Raw genomic sequence first — 20,205 nt, forward strand, 5'->3', positions numbered from 1 at the left:
GAAGACTTTGCCACTGAAGAAGAGAGGAAGAAATACAGAGGCAAGCTGCTCAAAAAGCCTCCTGACACACTCAGAGCTGGCTTCAAAAGACAAGGTGACAGCAGTAACAGCGGACCTGCTGTTCTACACGGAGCACTCAGAAGTTTGAAACTCCACTCTCCAGGAGCAGTAAAGCCACCTTAAAATGATCCTTCTGACAGCTATATACAGATATCAGTACAAAGCCCCTGGGTCAGAGGCACTGACAGGAGCACTGACCTAACATACATGTTTTTGTTGGTAGGAGGAAACCCACACTAACAAGGGGCGAACATGCAGACTCAGCACAGAAAGGCCCTGGGGGGTGAGTTGCAACTTGGTGCCAAGGTCAATTACTAGGGCTGTCAAAGATTTTAAAAAATTAATTAAACTCCTAATGCAAATTCCTCTTGACGACACAATTTTTTTTTGATGCACGATTCATTAATTGCGTACACGTTCTGTGATTATGACTTTCAGCCCGCCCCGTAGTTTGGGAAATCAGGAAGCTATGCAGCAGTAACGCTGTGGATAACAAGCAGAAACAAAGAAAGAGGCTCTTTTGAATGTCAAGCTTAGCTTCAAAGCCTTTTGGTTCTCCTGACAACACCAAAGGTGGGAAGGGCTTACCACCGGAGCACGTCCAGCCTCAATTAGCACCTGCTGGACAACATCCAGCTGATGCAGAGAGGCTCCTCCTCCTCACCAAAGACACACCACGCTGGATAGTTTCACTACATTGTGGTAGTCTTACTAAGTAATGTTACATTCAAGTCAATCTGCCCTTTCAGCAGATCTTTTGCGCATGCAGTACCTTCAAGGTTATTCTGGAGAATATTCTGGACTCTATTTGTCATTGTTTTGGATGGTTGATGGCTGAGAGGAGATGGAGAAAAACAAAACTGACAGTTCACTATGAAATGTTACGTGGACATCTCAAAACATACAATAACGCAATCAAACAGTCAAGAATCTCCCATTTCCATAAACTAATCAACGAACATAAAAACAACCACAAATTCCTCTTCTCCACAATTGACATTTTAACAAACAAAAATTTTAATAGATCCTCCAAAACACCAACTGACGCCCTTTGTGAGGACTTCGCAGACCACTTCAGAAATAAAATCAATGACATCAGATCGAGTCTTTTACCCCAACAGATTTCCAATGTTGACACACCTGGTTCATTGATTTTACCCAAGGAAACACTGGAGAGTTTTGCCCTGGTTGATGCGGGGACACTTGGTCGAGTCCTCTCCCAAGTAAAGTCCACAACCTACCTATTAGATCCAATTCCCACACCGTTTTTCAAAACACTTTGTGGATTCTTTGAGGATCAGCTTTTATACATGGTGAATTGCTCTCTTCAGACGGGGGTCTTCCCCGCCTCCTTTAAAACGGCGGTGGTGAGGCCCCTTCTGATGAAGAGCAATTTAGACCCCAACATCTTTAATAATTATCGGCCTGTATCCAACTTACCGTTTTTAAGTAAAATTTTGGAAAAACTTGTTTTCAATCAAGGAAATTACTTTTTAATTGCAAACAACATTTTTGAGAAGTGTCAGTCTGGTTTCAGGGCAAACCACAGTAGAGAGACAGCCCTTTTAAAGATTTTAAACGACATCAGGTGCAACTTGGATAACAATGAACTCACAGTCTTGGTACTACAGGATCTAACCGCCGCCTTCGAAACAGTAGACCATCACATTTTATTAGATAGACTGAAGAATGTGGTCGGCCTCTCTGGTACTGTTCTTAACTGGTTCATTTCTTACCACACAGATCAACACTTCTTTGTAAGTATGGATACATGTTCCTCAGAAACCCACAAAATAAAGTGTGGTGTTCCCCAAGGGTCAATTTAAGGTCCAACTCTTTTTAATCTTTACATGCTTCCCCTTGGGGACGTCATCAGGAGGCACGGCATCAGCTTTCAAAGTTATGCTGACGATATGCAACTGTATATCGCCGTGTCTCCCGATGACACAGGACCTATTGATGTCTTTTTTAACTGCATTTTAGATATCAAGACATGGATGGCAGGAAATTTCCTACAGCTCAACCAGGACAAAACAGAGATTTTACTCATTGGTCCTGAGGGCCAGAAAGAGAAACTTTTACCAAAGTTACCGAAATTAACACTATCACAATCTGTAAAAAATCTGGGTGTGATTGACTTTGAGCTCAGTTTTATTCCACACATCAAAAATATAACAAAAATAGGTCTTTACCATCTTAAGAACATAGCCAGAGTCCGCCCGTTTCTCTCTCAGGCCAGCACGGATGCATGCTTTTATCTCTTGTCGTATAGACTACTGTAATGCCCTGCTCTCTGGCCTTCCCAAAAAGAGCATTTCGAATCTACAATTATTGGTGCTTATGGGTGCTGACAAGGACCAGAGGGCAGGAGCACATAACACCTTTTATTTATTTTTATGGCCTTGTGTCTTATGCTCTTATGCTTTTATTTACTATTTAATGTTTTAGCCTCTATGCTTTTATGTTTTTGTTTTAGTCCCTCGTGTTTTTAGCCTCCATATTTTAACCCTTTACTGTTTTAGGTAACAGTTTTTAATCTCCAGTGTTTCCTCAGGGGGCCTGCCAGTTTGGGAGTTGTCTCTGGTGTGGCCGCGGGGGGTGCTGTCCGGTGGACAGTTCTGGCCCGGGCAGCTAGAGGGCTCTGCACTTTGGTGCGGAGGCTCCTGTCTGCCTGGGTTGGGGTGGTCTCTGTGGCGGTGCTCCCTGTGACCTTGGACTGGGACCTCTCCCAGTGTGGTTGGCCCCCCAAAGGTAGCTTCCTCTAGACTCCTCTGTACCTCAGGTCTCGCTGCCCGGCCATGTCTCTGTAGTGACAGCTAGTGTTTGTGTAGGTGTGAGTGTGTGTGTCTGTGTGTCAGCGTGGCTGTGTGTGTTTATGTGAATGTGTGAATGAACGTATATACATTTGTGTATGTCTCTGTGCATGAACAGTGAGTGTCTTTATCTTCAGTCAAGTGACAGATTTCTGTATGACAGAATATGTGGGAGGGGTTCAGTTACGAGAGATTTACATCAGATCCTTCAGATGTGATTGAATTGCTAAAAGAAAACTGTGTGGCTCAGTGACTATGGCAACATGATATGGAGCCATAGAGGGATAAGGACAACTGTATATATAGTATATAGTTACTGTATTGCATATTTCTCACGTAAAGTGTTTCCAGAAACATATCTCCGTGTACTGTTTAGCTGGAAAAAGAGAAACCTTGTCCGGCCGGTCGGTTTGTGGGTGAGCTTGGTTTTGGCTCGACTTGGTCACCAAATTTCTAATTTTACAACTAAACAGTACATTAAAATGCCTTCATATTTTCAAGTTTTTCAAAAAACAGAAAAACAGATAACCACATATAGAGTATACAGTGCATCCGGAAAGTATTCACAGCGTTTCACTTTTTCCGCATTTTATTACGTTACAGCCTTATTCCAAATTGTATTAAATTAATCTCTGTCCTCAAAATTCTACACATAATGCCCCATTATGACCACGTGAAAAAAAAATCTTGAGAGTTTTGAAAATGTATTAAAATTAAAAAACAAAGAAATCATATTTACATAAGTATTCACAGCCTTTGCTTAATACTTTGTAGAACCACCTTTGTCAGCCTCTACAGCCTCAAGTTATTTGAATATGATGCCACAAGCTTGGCACACCTCTCTTTAGGCAGTTTTGCCCATTCTTCATTGCAGTACCTCTCAAGCTCTATCAGGTTGGATGGGAGACGTCTGTGCACAGCCATTTTCCGATCTCTCCAGAGATGTTCAATCGGATTCAAGTCTGGGCTCTGACTGGGCCACTCCAGGACATTCACAGAGTGGTCCTGAAGCCACTCCTTTGAGATCTTGGCTGTGAGCTTGGGGTCGTTGTCCTGCTGAAAAATGAACCGTCGCCCTAGTCTGAGGTCAAGAGCACTCTGGAGCAGGTTTTCATCCAGGATGTCTCTGTACATTGCTGCATTCATCTTTCCCTCTATCCTTACTAGTCTGCCAGTTCCTGCTGCTGAAAAACATCCCCATAGCATGATGCTGCCACCACCATGCTTGACTGTAGGGATGGTATTGGCCTTGTGATGAGCAGTGCCTGGTTTCCTCCAAACATGACCCCTGGCATTCACACCAAAGAGTTCAATCTTTGTCTCATCAGACCAGATAATTTTGTTTCTCATGGTCTGAGAGTCATTCAGGTGCCTTTTGGCAAATTCCAGACGGGCTGCCTTGTGCCTTTTACTAAGGAGTGGCTTTCACCTGGCCACTCTTGCCATACTGGCCTGATGGGTGGATTGCTGCAGAGATGGTTGTCCTTCTGCAAGGTTCTCCTCTCTCCACGGAGGAACCCTGGAGCTCTGACAGAGTGACCATCGGGTTCTTGGTCACTTCCCTGACCAACGCCCTTCTCCCCCGATTGCTTAATTTAGACGGCCGGCCAGCTCTAGGAAGAGTCCTGGTGGTTCCAAACTTTTTCCATTTACGAATGATGGAGGCCAATGTGCTCATTGGGACATTCAAAGCAGCAGATATTTTTCTGTATCCTTCCCCAGATTTGTACCTCGAGACAATTTTGTTTCTGAGGTCTACAGACAATTCCTTTAACTTCATGCTTGGTGTTTGCGCTCTGACATGCATTCAACTGTGGGACCTTATATAGACAGGTGTGTGCCTTTCCAAATCATGTCCAATCAACTGGATTTACCACAGGTGGACTCCATTTAAGCTGTAGAAACATCTCAAGGATGATCAGTGGAAACAGGATGCACCAGAGCTCAATTTTGAGCTTCATGGTAAAGGCTGTGAAAACTTACGTAAATGTGATTTCTTTGTTTTTTAATTTTAATCAATTTTCAAAACTCTCAAGAAAACTTTTTTCACGTGGTCATAATGGGGCATTATGTGTAGAATTTTGAGGACAGAGATTTATTTAATACAATTTGGAATAAGGCTGTAATGTAATAAAATGTGGAAAAAGTGAAACACTGTGAATACTTTCCGGATGCAATGTATGATATTCATTAATCATTTAACACAAATAGATTATGACAATAGAAGACTATTGACATACAAATAATGCTGTCAGTCAATTATGTAACATAAGAGGATTAGATGTCAATTTACCAACAAGTCTTTGTGACTTATGCAATTTTGAACGAGACTTGGGCCAAATGTCTTCTGGAATAAGTGACAGACCGTGGGCAACACTGACCAATAGGGAACGAGTCCTGCATCATGCCAATAACTTCACTATCTGGGTAGAATGTATTTCTTTTTGAAGCGGACGCCATCTTGAAAAGTTTATAAAAATGCCTAAGTGACCCTTCAACTGAGGATGTAGTTGATTTTACCAGAGGAGGCCAGCATCAGGAAGATGGAAGAAAAAAATTGACCTAGGCCATTATTTTAAGTGGGTGGCGATGTGTTTTCGACACAAACATTATATGAGAAATATGCAATACAGTAACGGAATATTGATCATAATTGGTCAGCGCTGCCTAGTTTCAGAGTTCAGAAAAGCCATTGACACTGCATCACGGACTGCTCGGCTCCGACTGGTTGTTTTCCTTTGGTTGCGGTGGAATCAGTCAGATGCCATAAAGCTTAGTTCAGAGCAAAGATTTACAACGAGACAAGTTGAAACTTCTAACTGCTTGCAGCGTGCAGGTCGGCAACGTTCTGAAACCTGCTAGTTCAGACCAAGGGAACGAGAGGACACAGTGTATCATTTCTATAGCATCTCCTCTCTGTACTTCGGTTCTGACCTCTGACTTTTTTTAGCTGGATATAATTTGTAGTGGACAGAGACAGTGAGATACTTGCTACAGCTGCATTTCTAGTTGTGATGAAACAGAGAAAATATTGTTTTATTTCCCTGATTCACTGCCTTGTTGTGGATTACTGCGCTTCTCTCCTTATTCATTGTATTGCTCGCTCGACCCACTCACTCACTCACTCACTCACTCACGTTGAGCCTACGTTCAAACCGGCCTTTTCAACCAGCTGACAGTTTGTCAGTGACTTGACCAGCAGACTATGCTCAGACTTGATTGGCTGTTGAAACAGGTGACGTGTGTTACGTTCTAAAACCAGCTGCTGACGATTTGAGGAGCTGAGTCGTAGACGACAACATCAGCTGGTTTGAGTCCAGACGAGACGGGTCAGTTCACGCCGCTGCAACTCTCACCTGCACCGATCTAAAAAGGTTTGTTGTGTCTGAACTGGGCTTTAGAAACAATGGGTGGAGGCAGATGAACTTGACTTTTTCCAAGATCATCTGTCTTATGTTCTGCTGGCAGGATATAGTGACAGATTCAGCAAAAATGAAAGCAAAACAAACTTCAATATTAAAGTGTGTGTTTGTGTACCTGTCCATGCTGAAGGGGAAGCAGAATTTGGGCACAGTCTGAAGAGTTTCCTATGGGACCAAGATGGCAGAGAATACAGTGCAATGCAGTAGTTATCAAAATATACTAATAATGTTCTATTGTATTTAAGGGAAGAGTGATCGAGGGGCTGGTGGGAAGGATGTAATGTAATGTTGAGGAATTGATCTATGATTGAGGGAGAGAAAGAGCAAAGCCCACATGGACAAAATAAGCAACGTAATGGCATTACTTGGATTTTCAGGTTACCCAAGAGATGGGAATTCTCTGACATAAATAAACAATACACAACAGTGGTTAGGGACATGTTTTAGTTAAGAGTTAGGCCTCTAAACAACATATGAGAACAAGAAAAAAGAAAGAACTCTGGGTAAAAATGAAACCAATGAATAAGTTTGAGGAAGGAGAGAATGAAAAAGAAAAGATAGTAAAGCATATATTTCAAACCTGGTCTGTGTAGTCTTCAGGGAACTGCCTTCGCACCTCAGGCCCTATTAGAAATGGACAAACATGAAATGATGTGAAGTCAACAAGACCTAATGGAGCACATCCCTTCTGAATTAAAGTCCTAATCTGTCAGATTTGAGATATGTTGTTTCCAGCGGCCTCTTTGGCAGTAAGATGTAAATGCAGGTGAGCTTGTTCTTTCAGAGCCTCCATCTTGTCACGGTCACTATGGATGGTGCCAATTGTATTTTTTATTTTTTTTTTGCTCTTTTGTAAACTCTGCAAAGTTGATGTTCACGATTACCGTTTACAAGTGAGCGCAGCATAACCGTTTGTGGCGATCTGGGCCATCAGACCAACGTCTGTCAGCAGAGTCACTAACACAGGGGGATTATTTCCATCTAGAGAGTGAATGTCTCCACAGACACAGGAATACTCAGCAACAAGTGTTTTCATTAGTGGCTCATATAACTCACCATTGTTTAACTCACTCTGTGACCGAGAGGAACTTAAAATACAGTTAACTAGATGAAATTCTTACGGATTATAACTTTAATAAAACACCAAGAAATTGCCAAATATGCTTTTGATTTCCATTATTTAAACTGAAAGCTCATTTTGACAAATTTTCCATTCAAACTTGAAATTCTGACACCCCTAATTGATAGCAAGCCCCCTGTGAAGAGACCGTTGAAACTGGTGTTTGTGTGGCACAAGATTGATTGTGATGATTTAATAATGATACAATGATGAATGTGATGAATTTGTTAATGAAATGACTTACTTTTCACATAATAGTTAAATGTTTTGAGTGAATGCACTGAAGTGTTGTGCCACTCAGAACACAATGATGTGTGATTGTTCTGAGTGTTTGGACAACAGTGCTTCAGAAAATGTGCTTTAGAGAAACACTGTAATAGATGCATGCTGAAACTTCATAGAAGTCAAAAGAAAATACGAGCCAATGTCTCACGTCTCCTGCTGACTCACATTGTTGTCACTGTTCCTGTTCTATCACTGTTAGTGTAAACCTTGAAATGCAACATGCCCTTACACACTTAGGAAGCCCTGAAAATATGCATGTAGTTCAGGATTATCTTCAGATACTTACCAGAGCTGTGTGATCCTGGATGAGATACCTCCAGATACACCTCAAAAGTGGACTCAGGGCTCTCCCTGGAAGAGAGGAGAAGTTCTTATATTGTGCTCTTTACATGTTAGCCTTCCACTTAAAAACGAGTTCATTTCAGACTTTACTAACAGGCAACAGAAGTACACCACTTACTTTGATCTTACAAACAAACAATGTTAGTCTCCTGAAATATTTACTACGACAGAATAGTGTTTGGTTTGTTATTGAGTTTAACCTAAGGTTGTGTTTATGGTAGTTAGACTGTTGACTGACTATGGTGCAGGGGTCCTACTTAGAGATGTACCGACTGTGAAATTTCGAGTCGATATGAATGTTTAAAATAACAATTCGGCCAATAGTTGATACTGATTTTTTGTTATTCATCCGCCGTTTTGTACTAGGAAACAAATAATTCTTAATTATAAAAAAAATAACTGAACTCTTAAGCTCTTCTTACACTTTCTTTGCAGGAGCACAAATTCAATCATACAAACAACCTTTAATATAACCTTCTTTCACATGGAATAGCTTAGATATTTCAAAAGCCATTGAAAAATTTTAGCTTTAGCTTTGCAAAATGATTGCAAGGCAGAAGATAAACCTCGGCCACTGCAATCAGTGGACAGTAATTTCCCTATATGCAGCGAGCAGCAGAGATGCGCCGATCCAGGAATTTGACCGCCGCCGCTGAATTATTATAATTAAAATAATTATTTATGTGTGTGGAACTTGCTCTAAAATATGTGCCCGGAAAACAGGTATGTCTTGTGCACTGTGGACTCGCTTCTAAAGGGCTGCCGTCTGCCCAAAGCTCCCAAACACACACAGACAGTGACCCTCATTTCACAACAATTTTTTTTTAAGTTTTTAAGTAAAATGAGGCGGTCTCATTTTGAATGAGCTGTACTTCGTCCATCATAGTACTTTAAACGCGGGTCAGGAATCAATATAACAACGTACCCAAACTACTGTAATTCTACCACTGAAGCCCGTACGTTTCATGGGGCTCTGTCTGCTGAACACAAATATTATCATTCGCGTCAAGGGATAACAGTCCTGCACTTTCATTTGAGTATCACGCACTAACATAACAGCAAATGCAGGAACTCGTTAGAACATGCGACTGACGCACAAAATCTCAGACAATCCAGATTCCCTCAGACACAGTTATTATTTATTAGTTAATTAATTATTATTAAGTTAGTTAGGCTACATTACCTTCATTTAAGAGGCAGCATAAACACATGTTCTTTTATCAACAGTAACACTGTTACAATGCATTCTTTTTTCATTAGTTTGCTCTGTAAAATGACATACAGTGATCTGACATTAACATAAAGGGATTTCATTGTTTTATTCATAGACACATTTCATTTATTTAATCAATAATATGTTTTGATTTAAGAAAATAAACAATGCATTTAAATATAGACGCATTTTTGCCTATATTGTGTCTTCATATGATAACGAGACATTCAATGCAACAGTCTAAAATAAGAATGTCTTAGATGACTTGTCAAAATGAAGACTGGGTGGTACGGGTCACTCATCACTGCTTGTTTGTCAAATTACATATTTTAATTTCCAGAAAAGTAAATGTGCACAGAAGTACTGTATGTACTGAGGTCCAAAGAGCCCTTCCACATTTTTCCCCCACATGCGTGCTTCCCCTCCGCTGCTACGCCTCCATCTAAGAAAATGGCTAATATTATGCAACGGTATCATGAATTCACAAAAAACAACACAATTTTGCTCTCAGAGTGTTTCTGCACGCATGCACGCAAGCACGCACACACGTCATGTCACCTACAGAAGTTTTCTAACGACTCAGCTGTTGTCGCGTGTGTAAGGGGAGGGGATGAAGGTGAGTACAGGACACTGGTAGACAACTTTGTAGAGTGGTCCAAAAGGAATCACCTGAGGCTGAACGAGGATGCCTTCACAGCCACTACGGATCAGGGGGGAGGTGGTGGAGGAGGTGGAGGACTATAAATACTTGGGAGTGGTGATCAACAACAGACTGGACTGGAAATCTAACACCGAGGCTGTGTACAAGAAGGGGATGAGCAGACTCTATTTCCTGAGGAAGCTGAGATCCTTCAACGTGGGCAGCAAGATGTTGGAGATCTTCTACCAGTCGGTTATTGCCAGCTCCATTTTCTTTGCTGCTGTGTGTTCGGGCAGCAGCATCAGAGCCAGTGACACCAACAGACTTGATAGAATCATCAAGAAGGCTGGCTCTTTACTTGGTCTCAGGCTGGAGTCTTTTGAGTCCGTGGTGGAGAGGAGAATGCTGAACAAGCTGTTAGCCATCATAGACAATGATCAGCACCCTCTCCATCACACAGTGGTCAGAAGGGACAGATACAGGAAATCTTTCCTGCCACATTCCAACGCACTGTAAAATAACAGTTAAACTGTTCAGAATGATACAATCTGTTCTATGTATTGTATAAATATTACTGCTTTGATGTGTCTGTGTGTAATGCTGCTGTTACACTGCAATTTCCCAGCTTGGGATCAATAAAGTATTTTTATTCTTTTTAGATTTTCTTTTCTTTTCTATGGCAGACTGGCCCCAATCCCAAAGGAAAACACAGATCCAGCATTTCTGTTCTGCATTTTATACTGCGTTCCAGTGCCATGGGAGGTCAGAACTTTACGATCTCCAACTCGGCAAAGTGCACTGGAATGCTTGTCAAAGTGGAACCTCCTGCTCGGGGGAGATCAACCAACCCAGACCTTACCAAGATTAAGTCAGAGAATGACGGAGGCGCCTGTGTTGACACAAGTCGGGAGATAAAACTCCAAAAAATAGGCTATAACCTTTACTTCCCTGTGTGTAGTGTTGCAATAAACACAGCAAATTAACACAACTTGTTTTAAATATTGTGGTGTGAAAATATGTCGTTATAATCTCTTAGCATGAATATATATAATATATATTACAATTTTTCCATACATAATATATATTGCAATTTTTACACACACACACACACTTTACTGAAAAAATCAGTCCCATTCGGTACGCATGTCACGGTTTGCTACACGTGTGTACCGTTCAGTTTATGAGGTGCAACTTAGCGTAAGCATCATGACCACCTCTCTCGTATCCGTCTCAGCACTACGTCTCAGCGCTACGTCTCAGAGCTACATCTCAGAGCTACGTCTCAGAGCTACGTCTCAGAGCTACGGTCAGAGCTACGTCTCAGCGCTACGTCTCAGAGCTACGTCTCAGAGCTACGTCTCAGAGCTACGTCTCAGAGCTACGTCTCAGCGCTACGTCTCAGCGTGTCAAATCCCGGCACGCTGGGAGACTTGCTCCATGCGCGCTCACTGTAGGCACACGGCCACAACTGTACGCACGTTCCTGCTACGCTCTTCTTCGTGGGTTTCTGAATCCTCTTGGCAACAGCTCGCTAAGCTCCGCTCTGTTGTTGTTCTCAATTGTTTCAGTCTGGTTAAATCTGTGGTTAAATCACCACATCAATGTGTCTTTCTACTCTGAAAAAAAGAAAGGTTGACACAGAAAATTGTCAGTTCACCAGTGAACGGACAGAGAAGTTTTTGTTTCTGTCACTGTGAAGCCTGTGGTGTTATCTATCTATCTATATATCTATCTATTTATCTGATCGAGCACTCGGTGCTCGACTGTTAATAACTGTGTCACTCCTGTGTGCAGTGACTGATTGTTCCTGTATGTGTGTTATGAAGTTGTGCAGCTACTAAAAGAGCACGTTACAGCCTCGCCTCCGTGTGTGATAGTTATCATAGAGACCCACAATGCGCACTATAATATTCACGCAATAACATAAAACCACATGGTGTCAGCAGTGTTTTCTCTGCAGCCATATCTGAGTGTAAAAAGGATAAGTTGAAGGGCATTTTCAGAAAAATCATGCGACTCAGCATTTATGTTACGTTCATTTTTGTCAGTCCAGTTTTTGATGAATAAACTAATGTTCCAAATGTACTTGTCAGCCTGGTAAAGTAACTAGTAACTGAAGTGATCAGATAAATGGGGCGGCAGTAGCTCAGTCCATAGGTGACTTGGCTAGGAACCGGAGGGTCGCTGGAGCGTGGACTGGTGGCTGGAGAGGTGCCAGTTCATCTCCTGGGCACTGCCGTTGTGCTGTTGAGCAAGGCACCAAACCCCCAACTGCTCGGGGCGCCGGTCACTAATAATAATCAATTTGATTAATGAGTGTACATGTACAGTATATAGGTCCTGTCTGTGCATGTGCATGTGTGTGTGTATGTAGGGCCTGTGTGTGAGTGAAAATTGAATTTCCCCATTGTGGGACAAATAAAGGAATTCTTCTTCTTCTTAAAATGTAGTGGACTAAAAAGTAGAACATTTCCACTGATTTGTAGTGGAGCAGAAGTATAAAGTAGCATGTAAATAAAATACTCAAGTAAAATAAAAAGGGCCTCAAACTTTACTTTAGTCCAATAATTGAGTGAAAACCTCTGGTTCACAGGTTTGTTCATTTAACAAGAATTGTTTTTGACAAGCTTGTTGTACTTTGAGGCCGATGACTAATATTTACATTAATAAAATAAAGACAATATACTGTATGTACTCCTATGTCACTGCGTTGTTTTACAATATCCATTAATGTGATGCTCATATTTTCCCGGCTCCTCATTTTGGATCATTTTCATCAACAGGCCCCAATTCCAAATTAATTGAATAACCCTGATGTAGCCTATATCAGTCAGTTCAGTGATTGCTGTTTGTGCGTATTTTAGTGAAAGAAAACCTATTTTTCTTCAGTATTTTTAAGATTTGATAATGTATAAGTGTTTATATTCTTACCTAGAAGGCAAACAATTGTTTACATTTTTGCCAAATAAATATAAATGCGTAAATGCAGCAATGTCTCTCCTACTGTTTCATTGTTACAGTAATCCCTAAGCAAGCTGCCTCATTTTTTCAGTTTTTGCATGATTGCATGACATGTCCTTAAGAATATCTGATTAAAAAATAATCTAATTATTAGGCTACATATCTGATACATGGTATTTTTAGAATCTAAAAGAAATAGAAAAAAAACAACCGAACGGAACCAATATAAAACCGTGACCCCAAAACCGTGATATGAACCATCAGTGGATTTTGTGAACCGTTCCACCCGTAATATAAATATATATATAGTGTCAACCAATGTGATCCACTGCTGAACAATATTGTCGTCCATGTGTTCTGTTTACGTTCGACTTCAATTGTGTGGAACGGATGAGGATAGGATCAATCCCATGTCCCAATGCTTAGCAATGCAGTATAATAGTGTTATGGTACAGATGTAACATAATTTTCATTAGCTCATTATAGACACATCTGCACATCATTTCTGTTCTGCACTTTAGTCCTGAACTCTAACGTTACCATCCGGTTAAGGAAGAAAACCTGTCACAAGTACCGTTACCATGTTTACACTAGCTGTAGGCTACATACAGGAACATGTTCCTATCTCAGTGCTGGACATCTCTGTCGAAAAGGCTTCGTACTAACATGTATCTTTCTGTGAATAACTAGTGGACCTCAAAACCATAAGAGACATACTTGAAATGCTCTGGAGGACCACCTATGATTTTAGGCTGTGTCGCAACAAGTCAGGGCCTCGCACTGGACTGTATCTTCCCGAATGACTCACTGTTACAAAGCTAACACAGCAGCAGGCTGCCGACAGTCTCAGTTAAAGAAGCGGAGCAACATTCTTACTTGATTCGGGACCCCATCCTTATTTCTCAGCCCGCTGTCGTTCGGCAGCGGATACAGTGCGCAGACGCGTCGGTCCGGAGGTTTTTTTTCAGATGCTAACCTGTCACACAGAGCTATACAGCGCCATGGTCTGTCTGGTCTACACGCGCAGATCACGCTCTGCCTCGCGCTGAACTATGGGACTTGTAGTTATTTTATTGAAGGTCTCTAGTTCTGTAACACGCAGCAATCCAGTGCCAAAACTACAGCTTCAACAATGCATTTCGCAGATAACGGGTGGGTCGCGTGATAAGCTATGTCGACCGTCAGAATCACAAAAGGTTTTACAAGATGGTTTTAACGTAGGCATTTGCATTGGTGTATGGTGTCCACAATGGAAATATTAAAAGTAAACAACAATAAAGCAAAGTACTGCAACATAAATATAGAATAGAAATATTACCGTAAAATAGTAAAGAAGAATAGAATAGTAGCACTATCACGTTTTGTGCAAGATGTATAAAAGTATATTTACATGAGATGTGCTCACATTATATAGTAGTCCAAGATGTGTATCAATCATGTATATGGTGTCAATGTGAGGCATAGAGGCCATAGGCTGTAATCAGAAGGGGAACCCTTAGGGACTTAAGAGAAGGCAGGGAACAACATATCAGCATTTTGAATAACATATTTTATTTATTTCAATGAATAACTAGTATCTCTTTTAATTCTAATGTTAGACTAATTTTCTATCAAGTTTGCTTCAGAAATGACTGCGTAAATGTCCCAAAAGCTTGAAACCAATCAGATTAAGTTATTGTTGTCTCTAGGCAGAAAATGCTTCCAGTGTTCTGCTCACTCAAGGATTCAGACATCATGAGGTCTGGAGCTGTGTTGTGCGTGTTTTCATTGAGGTAAAATGTGGCCACTGGGAAAGTTTGAAGGTACGCCCTCTCAAATGTCCTCTCACTCAGCGTGTCTCCATTACAAAAAAGGACCCCAGAGGCAGTGGTTGATTAAGATGGTCATGGGCCTCTAGGCTACTGTTTGTTTGGGCCCCTGTCAATTTAGGAATTTTCTTTAGTATTTCTTGGTTCCGCTGTTCTTTCAGTTGTTGTGCTTGAAATGCTCTGGAGGACCACCTGTGATTTTAGGCTGTGTCACAACAAGTCAGGGCCTCGCACTGGACTGTGTCTTCCCGAATTACTCACTGTTACAAAGCTAACACAGCAGCAGGCTGCCGACAGTCTCAGTTAAAGAAGAAACGTGAGAAACCTGAACTTAGCGACACCAGGGACCATAGTAACATGCATCCCAGGGGCCAGAGCGGGCGACATTGAATCCCATTTGAAACTTCTGGCTAAGTATAAACGTAAATATGGTAGGATTGTTATTCACGTCGGCGGTAATGATACCCGATTACGTCAATCGGAGGTCACTAAAATGAATGTGGAGTCGGTGTGTGCATATGCAAAAACTATGTCGGACTCCGTAATTTTCTCTGGTCCCCTGCCCAAGTTGACTTGCGATGACATGTATAGCCGCATGTCCTCATTCCGTCGCTGGCTGTCTGGATGGTGCCCGGTAAATAATGTGGGCTTCGTAGATAATTGGCAGTCTTTCTGGGGAAAACCTGGTCTTATTAGGAGAGATGGTATTCATCCTACTTTGGAGGGTGCCGCTCTCATATCTAAGAACCTGGACGCAGTTGTTAGCGGTCTAAAACCATGACAACCCAGTGTTGGGATCAGGAAGCAGAGTCGCAGTTTAATACACCTCTCTGCGCTGCCCTTATCGCAGGTGCCCAGGAAGCAGAGTGGCAGTCTTACACACCTCTCTGCGCTCCCTGTGGAGCATTTTCCAGCTCAGTTTAGTATACAAACACTGTCTGCCCCATGATCATTTAAATTAAACAGATCAAAAATGAACAGAGGAGGAGCTATAAAGAAAAACTTGATACAAATCAACGCAAAATCTGCGACTATGCAACAATATCAGAAAATAAAATGTGGACTTTTAAACATCAGATCTCTGTCATCTAAAGCTGTATTAGTAAACGATCTGATATCAGATAACCATATTGATTTACTCTGTCTGACCGAAACCTGGCTGCGTCCCGAAGAATATGTTAGCCTAAATGAATCCACTCCTCCCAGTCATATTAAAACTCATATTCCTCGAGGCAGTGGTCGAGAAGGAGGCGTTGCAGCTATTTATGACTCAGGCCTATTAATAAACCCTAAACCTAAACTAAATTGTAATTTATTTGAAAGTCTTGTTCTTAGTCTTTCACATTCAACCTGGAAAACTGTGCAGCCAATTATATTTGTTATAGTGTACCGTGCTCCTGGTCCGTACTCTGAATTTCTGTCTGAATTCTCAGAGTTTCTGTCAAATTTAGTCCTTAAATCTGACAAAGTAATCATTGTAGGTGATTCTAATATTCATGTGGACAGCGGTAATAATAGTCTCACAATAGCGTTTATCTCTCTATTAGATTCGATTGGTTTTAGTCAGAGTGTACATAAACCTACTCACTGTTTTAATCACACCCTCGACCTTGTTTTGGTTTATGGTGTGGAAATTGATGACTTAATAGTCTTTCCACAGAATCCTATTTTATCAGACCATTATTTATAACTTTTGAATTCATATTACAGGACTACTCACCTCTGGGTAAAAGTGTCTACACTAGATGTTTATCTGATAGTGCTATAACTAAATTTAAGGAAGCGATTCCATCTGCATTTACTTTAATGCCTTATCCTAATATTCAAGACTCCTGCACTAACGTTAGTTTCTCTGAAATTGATCACATTGTTGACAGTGTTGCAGGCTCTCTAAGAACAACACTCGACTCTGTTGCTCCTTTAAAAAAGAAGATAATAAAACAGAGGAAGTTAGCTCCGTGGTATAACTCACAAACCCGTGAATTAAAACAAGTATCGCGAAAGTTGGAAAGTAAATGGCGCTCCACTAAACTGGAGGAATCTCACTTAGTTTGGCAAGAAAGTCTTAAAACCTATAGGAAGGCCCTCCGTAATGCCAGAGCAGCATATTACTCATCTTTAATAGAGGAGAATAAGAACAATCCTAGATTTCTTTTCAGCACTGCAGCCAGGCTGACAGAGAGCCACAGCTCTATTGAGCCATGTATTCCTATAACCCTCAGTAGTAACAACTTCATGACCTTCTTTAATGACAAAATTATAACTATTCGAGACAAAATCAACTCGCTTGGCACCAATTTTTCATCAAACCCAGGAACCTTACAAACTGTACAACCTGATATATTATTGGACTGCTTTTCTACAGTCGACCTTAACAAATTAACCTCTACTATTTCAGCATCAAAACCTTCTACTTGTCTCCTAGACTCTATTCCAACTAGGTTACTTAAAGAAGTGTTACCTTTAATTAGCACTCCTGTATTAGATATGATTAACATGTCTTTATCAGCAGGTTATGTACCACAGTCTTTTGAAGTAGCTGTAATTAAATCTCTTCTTAAAAAGCCCAGTCTTGCTCCTGAGGTACTTGCCAACTATAGACCTATATCTAACCTTCCTTTTCTCTCTAAGATCCTCAAGAAATTAGTCGCCAATCAGTTGTGTGAGTTTTTACATAATAATGAGATATTTGAGGATTTCCAGTCAGGGTTTAGAGCAAATCATAGCACTGAGACAGCACTGGTGAAAATTACTAACGACCTTCTAATAGCTTCAGACAAAGGACTTGTCTCTGTACTTGTTTTACTAGATCTTAGTGCTGCCTTCGACACTATTGACCATCACATCCTGCTACAGAGACTGGAGCATCTAATTGGCATTAAAGGAACCGCACTGAGCTGGTTTAAGTCATATTTATCAGATAGATCTCAGTTTGTACATGTTAATGACAAATCCTCCATGCACACTAAAGTTAGTCACGGAGTCCCACAGGGTTCTGTCCTTGGACCGATTCTTTTCACCTTATATATGCTTCCCTTAGGAAATATTATAAGGAAGCACTCCATAAATTTTCATTGTTATGCTGATGATGCACAATTATATTTGTCGATCAAACCAGAAGAAACCCATCAGTTAGATAAACTTCAAATGTGCATTAAGGAAATAAAAAGCTGGATGACCTGCAATTTTCTGATGTTAAACTCAGACAAAACTGAAGTTATTGTACTTGGCCCCAAAGGCCTCCGAAACTCAATAGCTAAAGACATTGAACTCTGGATGATGTTGTGTTGTCCTCCAGCACCACAGTAAGGAATCTGGGTGTTATTTTTGATAAGGATATGTCCTTCGATTCTCACATAAAACTAACAACAAGGACTGCATATTTTCACCTGCGTAATATTGCAAAAATTAGGAACATTGTGTCTCAGAAAGATGAGATGAGTTTCCTCTCCGGGAACCATCACCTTATCGTGGTGGAGAGGTTTGTGTGTCCCTGTGAACCTGAGGGCTGTGTTGTCTGGAGCTCAGAAAGATGAGATGAGTTTCCTCTCCGGGAACCATCACCTTATCGTGGTGGAGAGGTTTGTGTGTCCCTGTGAACCTGAGGGCTGTGTTGTATGGAGCTTAATGCTCCTGGTAGGGTCTCCCATGGCAAAGTGGTCTCAGGCGAGGGGCCGGACTAAGAATGGTTCACAAAGACTCAATGGACAAACAACAAAGAGGAAGAGAGACCCTGCCCGCAGGAAGCCCGGGGCCCCCGTCTGGAGCCAGGCCCAGACGGAGGGCTCGCCGGCGAGCGCCTGGTGGCCGGGTTTGCCACGGAGCCCGGCCGGGCACAGCCCGAAAAAGTGACGTGGCACCTCCCTCCTCTCCATCCTGTGGGCCCACCACTCGCAGGAGGAACCACTTGGGTCGGGTGCGCTGCTGCACGGGTGGCAGTGAAGGTGAGGGGCCTCGACGGACCAGACACGGGCAGCAAAAGCTGGCTCTTGGGACGTGGAATGTCACCTCTCTGTCGGGGAAGGAGCCGGAGCTTGTGCGGGAGGTGGAGCGCTACCAGTTAGATCTGGTGGGGCTTACCTCCACACACAGTCTCAGTTCTGGAACCGTTCTCCTGGATAGGGGTTGGACAATATTCTTCTCTGGAGTTGCCCAGGGTGTGAGGCGCCGGGCGGGTGTGGGGATACTCACAAACCCCCGGCTGAGCGCCGCGGTGTTGGAGTTTACCCCGGTGGACGAGAGGGTCGCCTCCTTACGCCTGCGGGTGGTAGGGGGGAAAACTCTGACTGTTGTTTGTGCATATGCACCAAACAGCAGTTCAGAGTATTCGGCCTTCTTGGAGACCCTGAATGGAGTCCTGCATGGGGCTCCAGTAGGGGACTCAATAGTTCTGCTGGGAGACTTCAACGCCCACGTGGGCAATGATGGAGACACCTGGAGAGGCGTGATTGGGAGGAACGGCCTCCCTGATCTAAATCCGAGTGGTCGTCAGTTATTAGACTTCTGTGCTAGTCACGGATTATCTATAACTAACACCATGTTCGAACATAAGGATGCTCATAAGTGTACGTGGTACCAGAGCACCCTAGGCCAAAGGTCGATGATCGATTTTGTGATCGTATCATTTGATCTGAGGCCGCATGTTTTGGACACTCGGGTGAAGAGAGGGGCAGAGCTGTCAACTGATCACCATCTGGTGATGAGTTGGATCAGAGGATGGGGGAAGATTCTGGACAGACCAGGTAAACCCAAACGAGTAGTGCGGGTGAACTGGGAACGTCTGGAGGAGGCCCCTGTCCGAGAGATCTTCAACTCACACCTCCGGCGGAGCTTTTCTGGCATCCCTGTGGAGGTTGGGGGCATTGAACCGGAGTGGGCAATGTTCAAAGCTTCCATTGCTGAAGCTGCAGCGGTGAGCTGTGGCCTCAAGGTCTTAGGTGCCTCAAGGGGCGGTAACCCTCGAACACCGTGGTGGACACCAGTGGTCAGGGAAGCTGTCCGACTGAAGAAGGAGGCCTTCCGGGATATGCTATCCCAGAAGACTCCGGAGGCAGTTGCAAGGTACCGACAGGCCAAAAGGGCTGCAGCCTCTGCTGTGTCAGAGGCAAAGCAGCGGGTGTGGGAGGAGTTCGGAGAAGCCATGGAGAAGGACTTTCGGGCGGCACCAAGGTGCTTCTGGAAAACCATTCGACATCTCAGGAGGGGGAAACGGGGAACCGTCCAAGCTGTTTACAGTAAAGACGGGACGCTGGTGACCTCAGCCGATGAGGTGATCGGGCGGTGGAAGGAGCACTTTGAGGAACTCCTTAATCCGACTAACACGCCCTCTTTTGTAGAGGCAGAGCTGGAGGCTGATGGGGAATCATTGTCAATATCCCTGGCGGAAGTCACTGAGGTAGTCAAACAACTCCACAGTGGCAAAGCCCCAGGGGTTGATGAGATTCGTCCAGAAATGCTGAAAACTTTGGGTTGGGAGGGGCTGTCTTGGTTGACACGCCTCTTCAACATTGCGTGGAAGTCTGGGACAGTGCCAAGGGAGTG

The 20,205-nt window shown here is 42.7% G+C and overlaps 1 protein-coding gene across 4 annotated transcripts in view; it reads right to left on the minus strand.

The window, feature by feature from the left end:
* The window catches only part of dennd1a (DENN/MADD domain containing 1A), a 70,718-nt gene extending 56,845 nt beyond the window's left edge, over positions 1 to 13,873 (minus strand). For 3 of the 4 annotated variants that reach the window (XM_083929889.1, XM_083929890.1, XM_083929888.1), the window contains exons 1-4: positions 13,733 to 13,873; positions 7,987 to 8,051; positions 6,876 to 6,919; positions 6,411 to 6,460 (exon numbers count right to left, since the gene is read on the minus strand). In XM_083929889.1, the coding sequence (XP_083786015.1) occupies positions 6,411 to 6,460; positions 6,876 to 6,919; positions 7,987 to 8,051; positions 13,733 to 13,749 (176 nt within the window). In that variant the 5' untranslated portion in view covers positions 13,750 to 13,873. Of the gene's footprint in view, positions 1 to 6,410; positions 6,461 to 6,875; positions 6,920 to 7,986; positions 8,052 to 9,924; positions 10,036 to 13,732 lie in introns of those variants that run through there. The other variant, XM_083929891.1, reaches the window with a different exon arrangement.
* Positions 13,874 to 20,205: the final 6,332 nt, after the last annotated feature.

The sequence above is a fragment of the Echiichthys vipera genome, assembly GCF_963691815.1.
Source record: "Echiichthys vipera genome assembly, chromosome: 16".
NCBI classification, from domain to species: Eukaryota; Metazoa; Chordata; class Actinopteri; order Perciformes; family Trachinidae; genus Echiichthys; species Echiichthys vipera.